Source organism: Mytilus trossulus, chromosome 7 (assembly GCF_036588685.1).
Source record: "Mytilus trossulus isolate FHL-02 chromosome 7, PNRI_Mtr1.1.1.hap1, whole genome shotgun sequence".
Lineage (NCBI taxonomy): Eukaryota > Metazoa > Mollusca > Bivalvia > Mytilida > Mytilidae > Mytilus > Mytilus trossulus.
Window position 1 is genome coordinate 35,440,263 of NC_086379.1, and position 24,593 is coordinate 35,464,855.

Below are 24,593 nucleotides of genomic sequence, written 5' to 3' on the forward strand. Positions count from 1 at the left end.
TCTTATAGTAGACTATGCAGTTTTTGGGTTTGCTCATTGTTGAATGCCGTACGAAGAGATGAAGTTATTGATTGTATGTGTTATTTGGCCTAATGCGAAGAGTTGTCTCATTGGTAATTATTCCACATTCTTTTATATGTATTCCATAAGAAGAACATATGTTCTCAAGTTTTACAATTCAAATTCAAATTCAAATTCAAAGTTTTATTGCCATATAAACTTTACAGTTTGTTACATATAACAACAACAAAAACAAATAAAGACAATAACTAAGTAACTCAAAATATATACACAAATTCAGGTAAATATTAAAGGGTCCCCTGTTTCTAATCATCTAGTAATTTGCATTTTTTGAAAGTCTCTCTTCGCGAGGAATTTTAAAATGCCTTCCTTTTTCAATTATTAATGAATGGTCACTGATTCTAAGTTTTGTAATTACTTTTCTAAATTCAAAGTTTGGGTTAGAGAGGTATGGTTTGATCAAAAGATTTGGCTCAAGTCCTTTTAGATTTCAACTTATCCATCAACAGGTTGTTGTAGTATGAGTTGATTTGGGGTTTAATATAGTTTTTAATATTTTTTAATTGTTTTAAGTTATCACAGGTTTTTAGTCTATCTATATTGATGTTAGATTCAGAAAGAATATATTTTGCAAAAGTGAACCATGAATAGGAGCCACTAGATTCCAAAGTTTTGGTTCATTGAAAAGATTCATGTAATAAGGGATTCAAATTTGAGGTGAAAAGCCTTGCTAAATACACAATAGTTTGGGTTTTTATATGACATTCGTTCCTTGTACCAAAATTTGAGGCACTCTTGTTAGTGCCAAGGGTAAACTTGCAATAACCAAGATGCAAGTTTTCAATTGGAGTCTTGTCAATAAAATTAAATGGGTCTACAATTTTTCCAAAAACCAAAGCTCTTTTTTTTAGCTTTGAAATATGTTATATATGAGTCCAAATATGTTATTTCAGAATTATAAGTCAATATAGGTCTCACTAAGGTGTCAAATAAGTTATTTGACACTCGATAGGAAGGCTGCCAAGAGAATTAGTATATGTTTTAATAGAAAACAAAACCTTTTTTGCCTTTTTTTGTTAATTCAACTGAACTATGACTGAGATTACCATCACAATATTATTTCTGTTTTAATATTCAAAACATTAACCAAATTTAAAAAAAAAACTAAAAGCATGTTAACTCCCGACAAGCACATCCAGAGGGAATATACACCTTGTGTGTAAGTAAGTAAATAAACTCATCATTTATACCAGGATTAAAATCTTATTTTGTGTCGACAAATAAGTACAATTTACAGTATCAATTAGAAAGCTCTTACTACCAACTAGAACATATATATATATATAACACCTGTGTATTTTAACATTCCTGCCTGGTTTTGAATCTGATTTAAATACAATTTGAGAATCACAAATTGCAGATGTAGATATAAGTAAAACAAACTATTTCATTTGAAAAAGGTAGTAGAATTTTTACAAATAAACCCGTAAATCAGAAACCGTCAGTGCAAATTTTGCCACATATCTGCGGACGAAACGTATATGTCCCTAAATTATACCCTAAATAGCCATATATATAGATAAAATCGAAAGAACTATATACATGAAAAGAAAACTGTAACTTTACATTTCAATAGTAAAGATAAAACAAATGAAATTAAATTGATACTAAACTCAACAAATCACTGTCAAAACAAAACAAGTTTCCTTCGCCAAAAAACTTTTATATTTGGGAAACGAGACTTGAATCTTTCAATATTGACTTATGTTTATGATCAACTGGTTGTATGCATGTAAGTGTTATTTTATAATATATATTTTTTTTAAATTGTTTGTTTGTCATTAACCTTATTATAGTGTTTGTTATATATATTTGATGTAAAAAAAAAAGAAGAAAAAAAAAGAAGAAAAAAAAAAGAAAAGAAAGTGTCAAATGGTATTGAAATACAACATTATTTTTTTCGTACACAAAAGTAAAAAGGCAAATTTTCGTTTTCCATACTTCCAATATCTACCTAACATATCAGGAAACCATCTGCATTGAATCATATTTGACAATTGTGAAGGCTGTGGACCACTCGAAATCGGAGAAATACACAATACTCTATACACAACTATTTATATCTGTTATACATGTTATTTAAACAAGAATGTGTCCATAGTACACGGATGCCCCAATCGCACTATTATAATTATAAAGATCATATAATGCATGGGAACATGTGTACAAGGTTTCAAGTTGATTGGACTTCAACTTCTTCAAATACTACCTTGACCAAAAACTTTAACCTGAACGGACAAACGAACGAACGAACGGACGCACAGACGGACGAACGGAGCCACAGACCAGAAAACATAATGCCCCTCTACTATCGTAGGTGGGGCATAAAAACACAATGCCCCTCTACTATTGTTGGTGGGTCATAAAAAGAAGATGTGGTATGATTGCCAATGAGACAACTATCCACAAAAGCCCAAAATAACACAGACATTAACAACTATAGGTCACCGTATAGCCTTAAACAAAGAGCAAAGCCTATACCGCATAGTCAGCTATAAAAGGCCCCGATAAGACAATGTCAAACAATTCAAACGAGAAAACTAACGGTCTTATTTATGTACAAAAAAATGAACGAAAAACAAAAATGTTACACATAAACAAACGACAACCACTGAATTACAGGCTCCTGACTTGGGACAGGCACATACACAAATAATGTGGCAGGGTTAAACATGTTAGCGGGATCCCAACCCTCCCCTAGCCTGGGACAGTGGTATAACAGAATAGTTAATTGTTATAGTCTGGTTAATTGTTTCATATAACCGTGACTAGCAGTCTCAGGCTGATATCTAATGATAACTAATATCCCCAGTAGTATCAGCCTGAGCGAAGTTATACCCAAGAATCCTCAATCTTAGACAACTAATATCCCAGTGGTATCAGGCTGAAACAGCTAATACCCCAGTAGTCTCAGGCTGAGACAGCTAATACCCCAGTAGTCTTAGGCTGCGACATGCATACCCAAAGTAGTCTCAGGATGAAACAACTAATACCCCCAGTAGTATCAGACTGAGACAACTTATACCTAAAAGTAGTCCCGCGATGAGACGACTAATACTCCTAGTAGTCTAAGGCTGAGACGACTAATACTCCTAGTAGTCTAAGGCTGAGACAGCCAATACATAAGTAGTCTATGACTACGACAATTCATACCCAAAGTAGTATCAGGCTGAGACAACCAATACCCAAGTAGTCTCTGACTACGACAATTTATACCCAAAGAAGTATCAGGCTGAGACAACCAATACCTAAGTAGTCTCTGACTACGACAATTCATACCCAAAGTAGTATCAGGCTAAGACAGCCAATACATAAGTAGTCTATGACTACGACAATTCATACCCAAAGTAGTATCAGGCTGAGACAACCAATACCCAAGTAGTCTCTGACTACGACAATTTATACCCAAAGAAGTATCAGGCTGAGACAACCAATACCTAAGTAGTCTCTGACTACGACAATTCATACCCAAAGTAGTATCAGGCTAAGACAGCCAATACATAAGTAGTCTATGACTACGACAATTCATACCCAAAGTAGTATCAGGCTGAGACAACCAATACCCAAGTAGTCTCTGACTACGACAATTCATACCCAAAGTAGTATCAGGCTGAGACAACCAATACCTAAGTAGTCTCTGACTACGACAATTCATACCCAAAGTAGTATCAAGCTGAGACAACCAATACCTAAGTAGTCTCCGACTACGACAATTCATACCCAAAGTAGTATCAGGCTGAGACAGCCAATACATAAGTAGTCTATGACTACGACAATTCATACCCAAAGTAGTATCAGACTGGGACAACCAATACCCAAGTAGTCTCTGACTACGACAATTCATACCCAAAGTAGTATCAGGCTGAGATAACCAATACCTAAGTAGTCTCTGACAACGACAATTCATACCCAAAGTAGTATCAGGCTGAGACAACCAATACCTAAGTAGTCTCTGACTACGACAATTCATACCCAAAGTAGTATCAAGCTGAGACAACCAATACCTAAGTAGTCTCTGACTACGACAATTCATACCCAAAGTAGTATCAGGCTGAGACAACCAATACCCAAGTAGTCTCTGACTACGACAATTCATACCCAAAGTAGTATCAGGCTGAGACAACCAATACCCAAGTAGTCTCTGACTACGACAATTCATACCCAAAGTAGTATCAAGCTGAGACAACCAATACCTAAGTAGTCTCCGACTACGACAATTCATACCCAAAGTAGTATCAGGCTGAGACAGCCAATACATAAGTAGTCTATGACTACGACAATTCATACCCAAACTAGTATCAGACTGAGACAACCAATACCCAAGTAGTCTCTGACTACGACAATTTATACCCAAAGAAGTATCAGGCTGAGACAACCAATACCTAAGTAGTCTCTGACTACGACAATTCATACCCAAAGTAGTATCAGGCTGAGACAGCCAATACATAAGTAGTCTATGACTACGACAATTCATACCCAAAGTAGTATCAGGCTGAGACAACCAATACCCAAGTAGTCTCTGACTACGACAATTCATACCCAAAGTAGTATCAGGCTGAGACAACCAATACCTAAGTAGTCTCTGACTACGACAATTCATACCCAAAGTAGTATCAAGCTGAGACAACCAATACCTAAGTAGTCTCCGACTACGACAATTCATACCCAAAGTAGTATCAGGCTGAGACAGCCAATACATAAGTAGTCTATGACTACGACAATTCATACCCAAAGTAGTATCAGACTGGGACAACCAATACCCAAGTAGTCTCTGACTACGACAATTCATACCCAAAGTAGTATCAGGCTGAGATAACCAATACCTAAGTAGTCTCTGACAACGACAATTCATACCCAAAGTAGTATCAGGCTGAGACAACCAATACCTAAGTAGTCTCTGACTACGACAATTCATACCCAAAGTAGTATCAAGCTGAGACAACCAATACCTAAGTAGTCTCTGACTACGACAATTCATACCCAAAGTAGTATCAGGCTGAGACAACCAATACCCAAGTAGTCTCTGACTACGACAATTCATACCCAAAGTAGTATCAGGCTGAGACAACCAATACCCAAGTAGTCTCTGACTACGACAATTCATACCCAAAGTAGTATCAAGCTGAGACAACCAATACCTAAGTAGTCTCCGACTACGACAATTCATACCCAAAGTAGTATCAGGCTGAGACAGCCAATACATAAGTAGTCTATGACTACGACAATTCATACCCAAAGTAGTATCAGACTGAGACAACCAATACCCAAGTAGTCTCTGACTACGACAATTCATACCCAAAGTAGTATCAGGCTGAGATAAGCAATACCTAAGTAGTCTCTGACTACGACAATTCATACCCAAAGTAGTATCAGGCTGAGACAACCAATACCTAAGTAGTCTCTGACTACGACAATTCATACCCAAAGTAGTATCAAGCTGAGACAACCAATACCTAAGTAGTCTCCGACTACGACAATTCATACCCAAAGTAGTATCAGGCTGAGACAGCCAATACATAAGTAGTCTATGACTACGACAATTCATACCCAAAGTAGTATCAGGCTGAGACAACCAATACCTAAGTAGTCTATGACTACGACAATTCATACCCAAAGTAGTATCAGACTGAGACAACCAATACCCAAGTAGTCTCTAACTACGACAATTCATACCCAAAGTAGTATCAGGCTGAGATAACCAATACCTAAGTAGTCTCTGACTACGACAATTCATACCCAAAGTAGTATCAGGCTGAGACAACCAATACCCAAGTAGTCTCTGACTACGACAATTCATACCCAAAGTAGTATCAGGCTGAGACAACCAATACCTAAGTAGTCTCTGACTACGACAATTCATACCCAAAGTAGTATCAAGCTGAGACAACCAATACCTAAGTAGTCTCTGACTACGACAATTCATACCCAAAGTAGTATCAAGCTGAGACAACCAATACCTAAGTAGTCTCTGACTACGACAATTCATACCCAAAGTATTATCAGGCTGAGACAACCAATACCTTAGTAGTCTCTGACTACGACAATTCATACCCAAAGTAGTATCAAGCTGAGACAGCCAATACCCAAGTAGTCTCGGACTACCACAATTCATAACCAAAGTAGTATCAGGCTGAGACAACCAATACATAAGTAGTCTATGACTACGACAATTCATACCCAAAGTAGTATCAAGCTGAGACAGCCAATACCCAAGTAGTCTCGGACTACCACAATTCATACCCAAAGTAGTCTCAGGCTGAGACAACCAATACCCAAGAAGTCTCAGGCTGAGATAATTAATTCCCCAAGTAGTCTCAGTATCATGATATTACAAGAACTTAAACAGATTCCGTATAACAACGTTATTGTGTCAAGTGATTACCTTTAACATCAGGGGTCTGTTGTTCGACTTGTCGTTAAGCTAATCAAATGATTTACTCTAACGCATCGTTAAATACTTAATCATTTGATTAGCTAACGCAATGATTAAAATCTGTTGCTGAGTATATTTTAATCATTGCATTAACTAATCACTGCATTAACTTTTAATCACTTGATTAAGCTAAGATTAACTCCCATAATGCAAATTTGCCCTAAATGCACTTGAGCAAGCACCTAAACTTCCTGCCAACTGCTGATACAAAATGGAGAATGCAAACCCAAAGAAACTGCCAAGACTGAGGAAAACTAACTTTTCTCAGTTGGAGGAAAACATCCTGCAAACAGAGGTTGAAAAAAATTATGCTGTTATAAAAGAAAAACATAGCACCAGTACCACAAACCTGGAAAAAAACAGAGTATGGAATAACATCACCAACAAAATTAATGCTCTTGGTGTTGCCAACAGGACTCAGAAGGAGGTGAGGGACAAGTGGAGAAACTTAACAGTAAAAGCCAAGTCAGTATTCACAGACCATAGGAGGGAAATCAACAAAACTGGTGGAGGCCCAGCCCCAAAGAAACCATCCTCAAGTGTAGAAAGGGTTGTAAACATGCTGCAGGATACAACAAGTTTTTCCGGTATTCATGGAGGAATTGAAACTGCAAGCTTTGAATGCTATCCTGCAGGTATATTTGTGTTCCTTTTTTATTTATTATATTCAAAGCAACATTGATATCTTTTTAAGTTTACATTTCCTCGTAAAAATGTATGAGACCGACTTTCTGAGTTTCTCCGACTATCGTCTGCTCTCCCTTTCTGGGAATTTCCCTTTGATACGTTGCTAAAAATAGCATCTAATAATAGATATGTACTACAGCGCTAATGACTTGTGTGTGCTGGAAAGAATGCACACAAAAATAAAACAGCTCAGTAAAAATTTTAACCTTTACTATCCACATTTTGATCATCTATATAGGCTATACATTAACGAATCAATGAAACAAAAATCGGAATGATTGATGGAAGTTGACCTAAATATCACAGGCACTTGTCTCAAAAAAAATTTCTTGTATACCTTAATATAACCAGAGACATATAATACTATTATATGTCTCTGATATAACACAAGGTACTTAACTATTTTTTTTGAAAAATGACACCCAGTCCCGAAATCCCGTGATTTTTTTTATTTCTCGGTTGTCAAACCTACTTAAACTTAATATGCCGTAAATCTAAATTGATTTATCTACACAATGGTATATGACACGACTATCATTGTTGTCGGGATCATTAGTAGCAGGCCTGAGAAGTCGGTCAACGGGATGTTTTTTGCATTCGTCTCAATTTTTGGCAACACCCAGCCCGCAGTGATTGAATTATTATAAAAAGTTATTAAAATAAAAACTGTCAGCTTCCCTCTGACTATGAATTATTACTTTTATTGTAAATTCTTTACAAATTATGTGAAACAAACACAAATAAGTTTGTTATGAAACAAACGTGTACACAACGACACTAATGTAGAGTTATAAATTGACCAAAATTTCCCACATTGATTTTTAGACAGACGATTGACCAATGAGAAACCAGTATAAACTTACATGCGGGCTAGGTGTTGCCAAAAAATGAGACGAATGCAAAAATACATCCCGTTGACCGACTTCTGAGGCCTGCTACTAATGATCCCGACAACAATGATAGTCGTGTCATATACCATTGTGTAGATAAATCAATTAAGATTTACGGCATATTAAGTTCAAGAAGGTTTGACAACCGAGAAATAAAAAAAATAACGGGAATTTGGGACTGGGTGTCATTATTCAAAAAAATAGTTATGTACCTTGTGTTATATTAAGGTATACAGGAATTTTTTTTTTGAGACAAGTGCCTGTGCTAAATATGTCTCTGCCACGGCAATGACATATATCAGTTCAGATACGTTTTTCAAATTAACTACGGAGGGAAATATACCACATTGACATAAGAGACTGCTCATGAAAATTTACCATTTATTCATTTATTCATTCAGCGTGAACTTTTCTATCTTCATCTAATTATTTAACAAAAACCTCAACCATGTGTCTTTGCCTGGTAACTAAATTCTGCGAACGTGAGGCAACCAGTCGGTTATACTGGGTTTACGACAACTCGTACCTCAGTCAAATCGTACCCAATGCCAAAACAGTTTAAGTCTGTTAATAGGAGTAAACATCATTTCCTTTGGAAGATGACATTCGAAAAACAAACTGAGATTAAAAAAACAATGACATTGAAAAAAGTTAGAAAAAAAACCAATTGCATAGATATAGGAAGATGTGGTGTGAGTGCCAACAAGGATTTGGTGCCAATGAGACAACTCTCCATCCAAATAACAATTCTCAGTTTGTTTCTTATTTTCTTATGAAAACAAAAAATGATTATATCTATTGGAAAAATCAATCTTTCATGAAAATGAATGTTTTTTTTTTATAAATGCTAACTTTTTTATATAACATTCTGGGAACAAAATGTACAACTCATTTATATTTTCAGCAAATGAGGAATCTGACGACGATGCTGAGATTGAAAATCCTATTGTTGAACAACCAGATGTGAATGCTGTAACACCTACAAGAGTACCTTTGTCTCCACGGATTTTGGTAACGAACATCCTGCCTTTAAATAGCAATGTTGAGCTACCGGCCAGTAGACCTGTAACTGCAAGGAGTGAGTCGACAGCAGAAAATATATCTGTTCACAGTGTTAATAATATTAAGAAAAGAAGACGTGTGACACAAGAAGATGTTTTCCAAATGCAGGTCAAAGTGTGTAAAGAGCAGATGGAACTTTACTCAGAACAGCGCCGGCTGGTAAAAGAGCAGACAGAAAAGGAGAAAAAACAGTCACAAAAGGTTGCTCTTCAAATACAACTGCTCAGAAAATTGAATGAAGATGATAACATTCCACCAACACTTACTGGTTCTCAGGTTGCATACCTTGCCGCCATGTCATCTTGTTTTGAAGATTCTTAAAAAAACGCTTTTTGTTTTAATGTTGTTATTTTTTAATTATTACTGTTCTGTGTACTTTAAAAAACATGTTTATCACTTAAAAGATTTCCAGAAAGGACAATGACTGTCCCCCTTAATAAATACATTCAATAATTTCAGAATTTACAGTATATGTATGTACAACTGAAGGGTGATTACTAATATCATGATAAGTAGTTTAAAACAAAATTTGTATGAAAGTTATTCTCAACTAATTTTTTTATTATGAGAAAAAATTTGTTGCATAGTGGTTCCTTATTCCTCGACCATCTTGTTGTCCAATGTATGGTTGTATCATTGGTTGTTCCTCTGGAATATCATCATTAGCTATAATCGGTTCTTTCAGCATCATGGCTATATTGTGTAGAATCGCACACGCTACAATAAATTTACATGCTCGGTCTGGTCTCATTCTAATCTGTAATTAAAACATGTTAAGTTTTAGAATAGAGACATGGAAATTGAATGGTTTGAAACCCTTCTTAAAAATTGTAGTCTCATGAATTCAACAGAATGTGGAACATTCATCAAGAAGCTCATGGTTCTTATATACTTAATGATATGTGAAACGTATAGGTCATCTGCCCAGTATTTACATGCCTTTGACTCCTTGAAAGTGTTTCTAGTCCGTATAATTTTAAACCCAATCCTTTGCTCATATATAGATATAGGAAGATGTGGTGTGAGTGCCAATGAGACAACTCTCCATCCAAATAACAATTTAAAAAGTAAACCATTATAGGTTAAAGTACGGCCTTCAACACGGAGTCTTGGCTCACACCGAACAACAAGCTATAAAGGGCCCCAAAATTACTAGTGTAAAACCATTCAAACGGGAAAAACAACGGTCTAATGTCTAAATGTCATGTTTTCTTATTTCAAACTGTTAGCACAGAGATAGAAATGACTCAAATGAGAACCTCTAAGAATAACCCCAAAATGCAAAAATTGTACATGCGTTTTGAGCATTTTTTTTGTAGTGATTTAAAGTTCTTGAATTTGGTAGCCAAAACCTCACAATCCTTCCATTCAATATGTGAAAATACAACTTGGTAAATATACTTCTTAACACTATAATCCACTCCATGATGGTAAATATACTTCTTAACACTATAATCCACTCCATGATGGTACATCTATCAACGGAGGAAAGAACAGAACGTTTGCTTAACATAAAAAAAAACTGGATGACAAGAGTTTATGGGACGGTAGAATTAACCCTGAAACAAACAAAAGAACATTCTTATATACTTTGCAATAATAAAACAAGAAGTATTCCTGATATACTTTCGTAAATAATTGAGGTGAATATGCATGTTTTATAGAAATAAGAAGGTATGAGGACAACAAGGGAGACACACGACACAGAATTAGAATACCTAAATATCTAGGAAATGTTTGCTTATCGTACTTTAAGCAAACAAACAGTCATATAAATAATGACGTGAAAATTTTTGGAGTTGCTTATAAAGAGTAAATTCAATAAAAGAAGCTTTCTAAATTTTGCTGGTTGAATCTCCATCCATGTTATTAATTTGCAAAACATGTATTCATGTCCTCTATACTTAATTGAAATAATAACTTATATGAACAGTATTTGTTCGTTATGCTTACACCAGTTTTTAGAAGTCGAAATCTTTGTTTCCAAATTCCAAATGTTCTCTCAATTGTGCATCTTGTTGATATATGAGCTTTATTAAAGTTTTGTTCTTTCTGTTCTATTGGTTGCCTAAATGGTGTTAGCAGAAATGGACGACATGGGTAACCACTGTCTCCTAATACAGCACCTTGCTCGATACTGGTATACTGATTCTGCAGATGAATTCCAACTGCAGATGTTTTAAATACATGGGCGTCATGACATGACCCTGGCCAGTTTGCACTTACATTTGTAAAGAGACCTAAAATTTGAAATATGAATAATATACATGTACTTATTATATATTTAAACAACAATTCATAGACCATTCTTGATGGTTTTTGATCCAAATAAGTACTTATTATATTCTTATGATTTGATTTGATTTTTCTTTCACAATTTGTCCTGTCGATTCATTGATATATATGTTCTTGCCTCAATGGCAACTGTACCACATCTCCGAAATTTCATATTCATCAATTGATATCAAAAATTATTTTTTTAAAATATAGCGGCCAATAAGAATATTCGTGTCTCAAAACAGAAACATAGATTCATTGTAATTTTAGACTTTTAGATTTTACGGAGACAACATTAAAAGTAGTCCGGTATGTAGGATAAAGCAAACATCGTACATATAAATCTCATAATCAGTAAAACTGAATCTGTCTGTCTGTTCTTGTCATGTCATGTTCGTAGACTTTGGTGATGTTTTTATGACTAGATGTACATATAGTGACAATGCAGTTTTATAATGTAAGTACAAGTACTTCTAAGTCGACACTAAGGACCATCTTAACATTGCTTTACGGTATTTAAGTGATTCTGTTAATACATGTTGAAGGCCTCCAGCAACTATCAAGACGAAGAACAGGAATTAAAAATTTGACCATTGATTATTGGTGTTTTTCTATGTAGTGACTTTGTGTGAGATAAGGCCCTGTGCACTTTTACTCCATATTCCTTTATTTTGTATTGAAGGGTCTGAACACGACTTGATGCAAGTTTAACCCTTCAATGTAAAAGGTCATATCATTGTTACTGTGAATAATTGTATGGAAATTCATTGATGTTGTTTTGTAGATGATTTGATAACGGGAAATTGGTGGTCTTACTTTAATTTAAACCATGTCAGCTATCTTATTTCATCTTTACAAAAAAATGCAAGTTTTGTATTCTTTGATATCAAGTTCATCAGGCTCAATTAAGCATACAGAAACGATCGGCATTTCTGACTGCATGTTCTGTGTCCAGTAGCATCATATATTTCAAATGTACATACGTTATGTTGATTTTTGTTATTTTGTTATTTTTGATATTTTGTTGCTAAATTAGTGTAAATTATAAATTTTATAGTCGACGCCCGGCGAATAATCTTCAATAATTGAAGGATCACTAGAAACCTAAAGAAGAAGAAGAAGATATTCCAAAAATATTTTCTCGCACCATGTCTGGATATCGGTGGACATGCAACATTGCAAAACTTGGCCACACGTTTACACATGAAAATGAACACTCAGACTATAGTCATTAAGGGAGGCGGCGCTGACTGACGTAAGGGGTGGGCCCGTTCAAGTCATGCTTCAATGATTCCCTATATAATCAACCATTTTTTGTTCGTGCACCCCCCCCCCCCCCCCCCCCAAATCCGCCTATGGGTCATTGGTAACTAGAAGAATTAGAGAAACTGGCTTGATTATCATTTCTCTGTAGTTGGTTAAAGAAATCATTGAACATAGTTTACTATGTTACGTTATTTTGGTATACATGTTTAACTGGTAGAGTAATTGGCAGGTGCTTGTTACCAAGTAAAATCTTATACTTATTTTAGTGTCTTTAAAAGGGGGTCTAGGATTTATTTGCCCTCATTGGTCATGAAAAAAACCCAGAATAATTCCACTGTTTCCTCCCACCCAATCCCCGAACCCAAATTGAAAGAAAATGACCAGTCCCTAAGAAAAAAACGAATCTGCTCCGATCGCTGTTAGCCATAAAGCAAGTTAGAGTTACCTCGCTTTTAACTGATAACAAGAAACGACGAGGGGGGCTTTAAACGACCTTGACTACATAAATGACTCCTATAAATAGAAAAGTGAAGTACCGGATGTGTTCAAACTGTTCAAGACAAAGTTCACTGATGAAGATAGACGGAACGCAGTTCAATTCCTTTAAATACTTACAATTATGGTCACAAATCCCTTGCACATTCACACTGTGAAAGCCTTTGCGATTAACAAAGCTTGGTTCATCATCTGCGGGGGCTTGAATTCGTACATGTGTTCCATCTACACAGCCAATAACATTGGGGAAGCCTGCTTTTTCAAAGAAACCATTTTTAGCTTCACTCAACTTATCCGGCGTACATGGCCATTTGATGAACTGGTCCCTCTTTGCAATTAATGCATCAGTAAATTTAGTTAACACCCGGGACACAGTAGCTTTGTCATGGCCCATAGTGTCACCTATAACGTGAAGATGTGAACCACTGGCAAAAAAACGAAGAGACATCATAACCTGCTCCTCAACACTCAGTGCTGTGCACCTTGCAGTTGCACTTTGTAGGTCATCTCTAAGCAAGTCTGAAATGAACTCTATGCTTTCCCTTCCAAACCTAAATCTTTGGCGTAACTGCTCATCAGAAAAATTCATTTGTAGAGGGTCTTGGCCCCTAAAAACTCTTTCTTTTCTAGGCAAAGGTCCTAAATTCCATTGGACAACATCCACCATTTTGAATTTAATGAGGTGATTAATATTTAACGCAGCAATTATAGGTGTTTTAGTTTAATTACAATTTAATCAAGTGATTAAAGTTAATCACAAGTTGAACAACAAACTAATCACTCGATTAAATTTAATCACATGATTAGGCAAATTTAACGCAGTGTTAGTGCTAACGACAAGTCGAACAACAGACCCCAGATGTATAATCAACGAAATCTATGCAACATAGTTAGTGATAATTAAAGTGCAGTAGTGTACTGATGTTCAAATTTCGTTAAACGACTAAGAAAAAAAACATCAACAATCGCATACATTCCAAATTGATCGAGACCGTTGCATTTACAGGGGAAGTGTCTAATACTATACACGCACCACTCACCAAGAGAATTCACACTCAGTACATATTTCAATAAGGAACAGAACACAATCAATAAAACAACAGATTGGACTACCATACTGGTATCTTAATATCCGCGAAGACATGCAGCTAGTGAGTGAAGACACCGACACACCGTATAAGCTATCTACTCCAGGGTTGTGTAAATCATAAGTTGGAACTTAAATAATTCAAAAGATTTGTTATTGTATTTACAATCAAGTCTGTTTTCTTTTGCAACGATATCAAAACGGTTCACTCCTTTACTTTTACACTAGTATACCCAATTTTTAAATTAAAGAAAGATTGAAAGGAGAAGTCCAACTGTGTTCCATAAAAAAGAATGTACACCGTATATATCATTAGGAATATATCATAGATTGTTAAAACCGCTCTGACTCAAACATTCAAACAAAACATTCTCTTATTGCGATCATCACTGTTTGTTTAATTTAAATAGTTTTCATGTTATTAGTTATCGATACCTCCGATGTGAATGTAAAATGCTTTGTATTTTCTGTTGTTTTACTTCATTTCTAAATTATCTGTAATAGTATAATGAATAGTTCTAGCATTTGGTGCTTTGATTCATAGGAACATTTCCTTCATACCGATACAATTTACGCTATTTATGAAAAGTGTTTTGTGTTCTTTTTATTGCCAATTCCTCTTCGTCGCCACATCTTACGAATTATTCGAAGGTGCTGCTTTATTGATAGGGCATCTATGATCACAACTGATCCGAATACGAAAACCAGAAAAATGGCCCCGACAACTCCCATCACCGTCTCTGACCGAGATTTATTTGTTGCGCTCTTTTTCTTCCTCTGAAACGCTGAAACAGTGGTCACGTCTATTCTCAACTCCTTCTCGATGGCATCAAGAACAGGTTGTAGAACTGTACGCCATTCGTCCTTGGTATAGTTGGAAACATTCTGAGAATTCCAGGTTAATACCTTTTGAAAGTAGTCAACCGTACAGGGACACATTAGAGTTTCTGTAAAAAACATATCTGAACATAATATTTAAGAAAATTTGAAAAATATGGATAGGTGAAAAACAAGTATATATACTATCGTTCAATAAATTATCGTGCTATATTTATGGTTTTCATTTTATAAACAGTTAAGTGATCACAAAAAATATATATAGATCTTAAATATTCTGTTCAAAGTTTGTTGTCGTCTGTCGTTTCTTTCAAAATAATTGTCTGATCTGTAATGAAGAATTTCATAAAACAGAAGTATCTTAAAATTTGTTTACTAAAGAGAGACGAAATATACCGGAGTCAAACTCATAGATTGAAAATAAACTGACAACGCCATGGCTAAAAGAAAAGTCAAACGGTCAAATAAAAGTACAGAAGACACGACATAGAAAACTAAGGATTAAACCACATGATAAAGTTAAACAAGAAGAGAAGACTGGTAGCAACAAAACAAAAACTCATAGCAGCAAAAACAAAAAGACTCAATGACCGTCCACAAGGTTTTCTACACTATCAATTTGTAAACTTTAAAGGATTATGTACCTGAGATAACAGAGAGATGGATGGCACTTCCGGTTGAATTACCCAATGAATTGCCAACATGGCAAATATATGTTCCTGTGTCGCTTGAAAATTCAGACTTGGATCGTTCAAAGTCCCACCATCAGCATCAATGGCGAACTAGTTACCATTCACTTGTTTCGTCCAGTACACAAACAAGGCGTTCGGATTAGAGTCGATAATACAATATAATGTTACGCTCTCTGATTGGTGAACGACAACATGTGCTTGGCCATTGGTAGAGATGACAGGAGGACCTTTAAAAATTGACAAAAATTAAGTGCTAGTTATGGAGGAATAGCTGAGAGTGGTAAAGAAGGATAGTTGTATTAGTACTATCTAATCTCGAAATTATGTTTTACTTGTGAGGAAAATATTTAAGGCTAAGAAAACCGTAAATGCAATAAAAATATTTTTTGCGCAATTTTGATTAGACTGATTGATGACAATGCCTTGTATATTTGAATATGACATTTATATGTTATTTCATTTCCTGTGAATCGTATGGTCTGATTGTTTGTTCCCGTTGAAGGAAAATCTAGAAAAGCGCTTCGACGAATAAACCTTAAAAAGAAGTATTTTATGTTTACAAACTTTGAAATAAAATGTAAGACATAGTCATAACTTTTTATCTCCAGTTAAGTATTGTTTGGTGTATAAACTGTTTTGCTTTTAATTAGGGACCCTTTTCTTTAATTCTTTCCTATTAACTCAATTGTAGGACTGACACTACACATTTTGTATTAAAATCTATTTGTTAAAAAGTATCCCACCTCCAATTATATTAACGTTAACTTGATCACTAGTTGCTGCGGTTTTATCATTTTCTGCTCTGCACCAATAATGTCCATTGTTAACAGATGTAGCTACAGGGATGATTAGGGTATGACTTCCATTGATTAATCTCCCATCTGATTTTAAAGATATATCTTTATGAATCCAAGAGAAACCAGTCAGTTCTGGTACTGCCTGGACATAACACTTTATTTGTATTTCTTCTCCATGAGTAACATCAAAAGTTAAAGCTGGTTCAATAGTCAGTATGACTGAAATTAGAATTTGAATATGCATCAATTGAGAATAGGTAACGAAGTTGTAAGATTTGTGTCTGAACATGAACCTGTCAAAAATGTGTTTTCATGTTCACTGGAAGGGTAAGCAGACCTTGCCTCACATGTGGTGCATGTCGCGTTGTTCAAGTTAAATGGTGAGTATTATTATGTAGTTCTAGATGATACTACTGGATATTCTCATTACATGCATTAGTCAAAGACAAAATGAAAAAAACATGGGAAAAATTATGTGAACTAAATGATAACTTCGGGGTCATATCCAATTTAGTATTCTTTAAACGGTCTAGATTTTTGACTGAAATAATGATAGTACAAACATAGTATTTTTAATGATTCTGATATAATTAGAAATGTTTTGCATATTTCTATTATTTCCAACTTAAAAAAATAACCAATGTAGTAACGAGAAACGAAGCTATCAGTGGTTACAGAAACAGTATCATACACTTGCTGACACACTGAAGTCATATTCCTCATATTAAAGAACAAACATGCACATCATTACAAGTGGAAACGAAACTATCAATTTAACAGCAACATATTCGCCCAGTAGTCAGCACGTGATGATATGACTAATAATTGATATGGTCATATTTATACATAAATTTTATACAAAACTTTTGAAATACTAAGGCTTTTTTACTTCCGGATTAGAATACCTTAAAAGTTTTAGCATAACTTTTAGGAATTTTGGTCCTAAATGCACTTCAACTTCGTACTTTATTTGACCTTTTTAATTTTGTTTGGTTTCGAGCGTCACTGATGAGTCTTATTTTAGACGAAATGCGCGTCTGCCGTAAATAAAAAGTTCAATCCTGCTATCTAAGATGAGTTTATTTATTTAATGTTGCTCGATGTCAAAATTTTTAAATGCTTAATTGAATAGTAACGCGGAAAACGTTATATTATCGAAAAGGACAAAAGTATTGCCAAATCCGAACAAGGAATCTTATATTTCCGTGTTTGATATACATGCATTAATATCGGTTGTTAACAAATATCCCGTTTTGTAGTATTATCGCTTTCACACATAATATTCAAGTTTTGCAAAATTGTACACTTAAAAAAATCAAGTATAGGGATCTATTTCCGATTCAAATATTGATGAGAAGAAAAAGATATCATTCATGTTATAAAAAAATAATATGAATGACGATTGTAATAAGTCCTGCTTTCGCGGTTTTCAATAATATAAAAGTACAAACCACCATAAATCATAACATCAAGTTCGCTTCCTGCTGTAATTCCTTCGTCATTTTCCGCCGAGCAGTTATATGTTCCTGTGTAGTTGAAGTAGGTCACATGTTTCCCGTAAGTGTAAATACCCGTATCAATAGAATCTAAAATCTCTAAGTTAATCAATACCCCAGTTGTCGTTTGACAACGGACATATTTGACCAGTGAACAATAGGTTGTTATATTGAGAAATCCGACAGGATGTCCTAAAACACCTTCAATGTTAAGACTCGTTGACATAACTGGCGCAGCAGAAGCTTCTACAAAAATAAGATGTTTAATAAGTATCGACTATCCATATCTCTATTCCAACCATCCCCAAAATGCACTTATTATACAGAAAATAAATAACACAATCGATAACAAAGCTAAAAGGAACCAATAGTAAAATCCCACGTCAGAGAAAAAGAAGAGCTTCCGCCCTCGTGGCATAAATTCCAATCATGTTTTGGGGCCAGCTGTCCGGGTGCAGGAATTTCTTATTACATTGAAGACCTGTTGGTGACCTTCTGCTGTTGTTTTTTCTATGGTCGGGTTGTTGTCTCTTTGACACATTCTCCATTTCTATTCTCAATTCTATTTGTGGGTATGTGGCACCCGTTGTGTTGCTAAATGTAGAACAAAACCGGTAATAAAAATAATTTGCTATGCAACAATCGTGAAAAGGGAACGGGATTGTATTTACGACATACGGAACATTTCCAGTTTCATATGTGAAACGTCTATTTCATAACGACCAACCAACTCGTGATGGCGTGCATAAAGTTTACGAAGGTATAATTTCAACTTCACCTATGGAACGCCATCACTGCCTTATAAGAAGAAACTACTATGACATGATGCAAATGTTGCTTACATGATGTGAATTCTCCTTTATATGATGTGAATTCTTCTTTACATGATGTGAATTTTTCTTTACATGATGTGAATTCTACTTTTCATGATGTGAATTTTTCTTTACATGATGTGAATTTTTCTTTACATGATGTGAATTCTACTTTTCATGATGTGAATTCTTCATTACATGATGTGAATTCTTCTTTACATGATGTGAAAACTTCATTACATGATGTGGTTTCCTCTTTACATGATGTGAAAACTTCATTACGTGATGTGGTTGTTTCATTATCTAATCTGAAAGTTTTATTACATGATGCGAAAATTTCTTTACGTTATGTTAAAAAATATTTATGTCGTATTTCTATTACATTATGCCAAAATATATACATCGTAATGTCAAATGTGTATTACGAGGTAAGAAACACATATGACGTTATGTGTACACTTCATTATGTCAAAACATCTTTATAAGAACACGGGACCTCTCGGACGTTTTTATTATTATTCAGACTCCTTGGATTTTTTCCAAAGCTATAGGGTAAAATATTTTGCCCCATAACACCAATTTTAATTTTTATAAAAATCTTCAATAGCTAATTTTGAAATCCAATTAATATCAATGCAAATGCAAGGTAAAAGTCCATATCAGCCTTTTCCCGACATTTTTTAAAACTGAAATATCCCAAAAAGGGGCTCCATGACCTATCAATATTTTTTAGCTTATTTTGTTCCTTAGCTGATGCTCTTTCGACTTATATCATCAATTTTAGTTTCTGGATTTTTTAAATTTCAACTTAGTACATTCTTAAATGCATTTAAAGGGAGCTGAATATAAAATTTCTGTAAATTATGAGTGATGCTATACCTTTAAAGCTTATATACGCATGGCCGTGTCATATCTAAAATTTTCTTTTTAAGTATACATGTAAGTCATTTTTTTTTATATATATTTATATAAATTTAGGAACCTAATTCCAAAGAATTTTATATGCAAATAGTAAATAGAAAATATATAGCAATGTTGGCAAACCCCTTCCAAAAAATATTCGAAAATACTTCTCCTATATCATGTATATCCAGAAGCTATACGGTACATGTACAATTGTCTCACTTATACGTTACTTTGTTACATATCTAACTTGCAAATTAATTAATCTATTAACTTAAATTAAAAAAATAAATCCATAAAAAATGGCTAAGAAGTGATACACAAACATAAAAAGTGTGGACAAAGACCAGTATGGATAGTATCCAGCATTCTGAGAGTATTACATGGCAATACAAAGTCCCCTACCAGTTAATATTCATTATTCTCAAACAGAAAATTTGAATTTGATGTGTAAATTGTAATGCAAAAAGTAGATACCAAATATCAAATCAATATAACGGTAGTTAGACAATCATGACTAAAACATGTGCAGAACATTGTGTGATTTTTCTAGGTCTAAGGATCATATGAATTTGCAAAATATCACCAAATCAAAACTAAATTTAAACTTGATCTGTAACTTGTAATGGTAAAACTATAAACCAAATTTCAAATCTAAATCTGTAAGTTAATGACAAAAAATAGGGGAAAATGTATTTCTTGCATTATTTTTCTAAGTTCGAGGACCATTACTTTGCAAACACAATTCGCACTTGGTTTGTAACATGTCATGGTTTTACTAATAATTTTTATGTCAAATTTTAAGTCAATTTCTATAAAAAAAACAAAATGTGGAAACCAATTATCTGCGGAGTTAATTTTCTAAGTCCAAGGGCCATAACTCTGCAAAAAATCCTCAAACCGTAACAAAATAAAAACTTGATCTGTAACTTGTCATGGTTATATTATATACCAAATATCAAATCAATATCTTCAAGCATGGCCAACAACAGTGTCATATCTCTAGCACGTAAAAGACATCATTGTAGATTTCGAAAACGAATTGGCTAATGCCGCTACAAGGCAGCACTCGCATTCGCAAAGTGGAAAGGGATTTATATAAGTTGCAAAACGTGTTCCCGAATCCACTATAAATGAATATGTTTAAAACTAAAAAATGCGGAAAGCTAATTTTCCGGACGAACGTTCTTACAGACGGACAAAGTGCAAATCTAAAGTCCCCTTCAACTACATTGGTAATGGACTCATAAACGTTTAGTATATAATACTGAGGTTTCCTAAAATATAAACCTCATAATAGTGTAATAAATGTGCCTACGTTAATTCCCTTGACTTTTGGATAGAATTATTTGTTGATTAAATGTTTATTTAATTTAAAAGTTTAATTTTATTTCAACTCCATAGTGAGATAAAAGTAAGGATTGTTAATTTAACTGTTTTAATATTTAACTTTTGATGTGTCTGTAATGTTTTGTAAATATTAGTTTATTCAATTTGTCTTCAGTACCTTTAATGTAAAAGTTATCCGGTTTAATGACAATATAAGGATTTTAATTGTTTTTCAGTCGGAGTCGGCCATGTACAGGCCTCCAAATACTCTCCGGACTGTATCAGTCCACTTGAGTTTAGAGTTAGTCACCACTTCGGTGCAGTTCGCTAGAGTAAGTCACCTCTTCTTGGTGCAGTTTTACTACTTAAAACACAACGCGAAGCCAATTTACTTTACTAAAGACTAACTCTGGGAACACTTTATTTTTCATTTTACATTTGAAATTACTCTATTTTTGAACTTCATTCAAGAAAGTTTTTTGACTCTCGTTTGTCCGCAATTATTGTACATTTGTGACTAAACATAGTTTCATTTGATTAATTGTATGTTTTTCAGCCATAATCTGACATCAGGTCGAATAGGGACACAATACTGGCAACTACACGTCCCTGGAGGTGTCTTCACCGACCCTTCCGTTACAATAACACTACCATAACTAGAGGCTCTAAAGAGCCTGTGTCGCTCACCTTGGTCTATGTAAATATTAAACAAAGGACGCAGATGGAGTCATGACAAAATTGTGTTTTGGTGATGGTGATGTGTTTGTACATCTTAATTTACTGAACATTCTTGCTGCTTACAATTATCTCTATCTATAATTAACTTGGCCCAGTAGTTTCAGAGGAGAAGATTGTTGTAACAGATTACTAAGATCTACGAAAAAATGTTTAAAAATTGACTATAAAGGACAATAACTCCTAAAGGGGTCAACTGACAATTTCGGTCATGTTGACTTATTTGTAGATCTTACTTTGCCGACATTTATTGGTTTTTTTTTACAGTTTATCTCTATCTATAATAATATTCAAGATAATAACCAAAAACAGCAAAATTTCCTTAAAATTACCAATTCAGGGACAGCAACTCAACAACGGGTTGTCCGATTCATCTGCAAATTTCAGGGCAGATAGATCTTGACCTATAAAAAAAAATTTACCCCATGTTAGATTTGCTCTAAATGCTTTGGTTTTTGTGTTCTAAGCCAAAAACTACATTTTACCCCTATGTTCTATTTTTAGCCGTGGCGGCCATCTTGGTTGGTTGACCGGGTCATCGGACACATTTTAAAACTAGATAACCCAATGATGATTATGGCAAAGTTTGGTTTAATTCGGCCAAGTAGTTTCAGAGGAGAAGATTTTTGTAAAAGTTAACGATGACGGACGACACCGGACGCCGGACGCAAAGTGATGGGAAAAGCTCACTTGGCCTTTCGGGCCAGGTGAGCTAAAAATACACCACCAAGAACGTTTCTATAAAGTTTTGAACCCTTGAATGGCCTTAAATCCTATATATCTTTAACAAGCATATGAACTGTGCAACAAAACGTTAATAGTGAATATAGGGCACAGATTTAAGTTAAGGAGTTATGGAGCACAAGAATACCGAAAACGGCCAATTCTTTATTATAATAAAAAAAACACAAAGCACGCTTTTATCTAGTTTTGAACCCTTAAATGGTCTCATTAAACAATTTACATGACTTATAATTATAAGGTGACGTTCACATCAGGTAATGCAGTTCTAGCATCACGTACTGCAATATTCACATCATACACTAAAGTATTCGCATCATGTACAAGGGTTTTTATTTTAACAGCACATAAGGAAAGTTTCGCATCATGAAATGAAACAACCACATCACGTAAAGACGTTTTCACATCATGTACTGAAGTTTTCACATAATGTAATGAAGTTTTCACAGAATGTAATGAAGTTTTCACATAATGTAATGAAGTTTTCACATCATGTAATGTAATGAAGTTTTCACATCATGTAATAAAGCTTTCACATCATGTAATGGAGTTTTCACATCATGTAATGAAGTTTTCACAGCATGTAATGAAGAGTTCACATCATGTAATAAAGAATTCACATCATGTAATGAAGAGTTCACATCATGTAAAGAAGAATTCACATCATGTAATGAAGAATTCACATCATGTAATGAAGAATTCACATCATGCAATGAAGAGTTCACATCATGTCAAGAAGAGTTCACATCATGAGAAGAAGAATTCACATCATGTAATGAAGAATTCACATCATGTAATGAAGAATTCACATCATATAAAGGAAAATTCACATCATGTAAGCAACATTTGCATCATGTCATAGTAGCTTCTTCTTATAAGGCAGTGATGGCGTTCCATATTCACCGTTTAGAACTCTTTGTTTAATAGCTTTCTTGTGAGTAGAAATCCTCTATCGAGGATATCACGATGGAAAATACATATCCGGGAATATCGTATCATTTGGGAGATATATACACCCTATGCAAGCGCTAATGGAATGTAGCTCTCAATTGGATCGTTCAAGATTTTCATAGATTTTAAAAGAAAATGAAGATTTTTATTCAATTCTTTAGCTCAGGTGCACGTAAAAAGTGGTCGATCATAGACGAGGAGATATAATATTTGTATTGAAAATTAGTATACACTTGATTGACACCTACATGTATTTATGTAAAACATGTCATTTTCTCTGTGATATCAAAACTGTTTCATCATGTCGTAAACATGTTATTATTTGAAATATCATAAATTTTAATTTGAAATATCATAAATTTTAATTTGAAATATGATGAAATTTTAATTTGAAATATCATGAAATTTTAACTTATAATGAAAATAAGACTTTTATTTATTAAATCAAAAATAATGAAACGACTGGATTAATTTCATGTTCCCAGTTCTATAGGATGATGATTCTTTACCTAAAATGACAGACATTTTGAATGGATGTCCGCTTGAATTGCCGACTAAATTGCCAGCATGACAAGTATACATTCCTGTATCATTCGAATTAACACTAATAAACATCAGACTTGGATCCTGCAAATTTCCTCCATTAGCATCAATGACGGAATCTAAACCGTTAACATGTTTTTCCCAGTACACAAACAAGGCAGCAGGCAAAGAGTAGATATTGCAATGTAGTGTCACGTTTTCTGATTGGGTTACGACAACACACGTGTTGGTAGAGATGACCGGAACATCTTCAAATAATGATGAATTAAATATGATAGTGTATAATATTCATATAATGTTACATTGTGTGTTACTATGGAAGCAGAAACTGCTAAATGTTTCGGAGCACCTGATATCATCCCGGTATTTTATGGGGTTCTTGTTTTCTGTTGATTTATCGCTCCGTAATTTTTTTCTCTTCATTTCCTTTTCCCTTTCTTTTTACATGTACTTAATATTTTTTAAATCTGGTATCTTCT

The 24,593-nt window shown here is 34.3% G+C and overlaps 1 protein-coding gene across 1 annotated transcript; it reads right to left on the reverse strand.

Moving 5' to 3' along the window:
- Positions 1-9,697: 9,697 nt before the first annotated feature.
- Positions 9,698-13,980, reverse strand: LOC134726985 (putative nuclease HARBI1). The gene is made up of 3 exons (XM_063591376.1): positions 13,312-13,980; positions 11,107-11,393; positions 9,698-9,910 (listed from the first exon to the last, which is right to left on the reverse strand). Exons 1-3 carry the CDS (start codon positions 13,856-13,858, stop codon positions 9,716-9,718), a joined length of 1,029 nt encoding a protein of 342 aa, XP_063447446.1. The 5' UTR covers positions 13,859-13,980; the 3' UTR covers positions 9,698-9,715.
- Between the last annotated feature and the right edge of the window lie 10,613 nt (positions 13,981-24,593).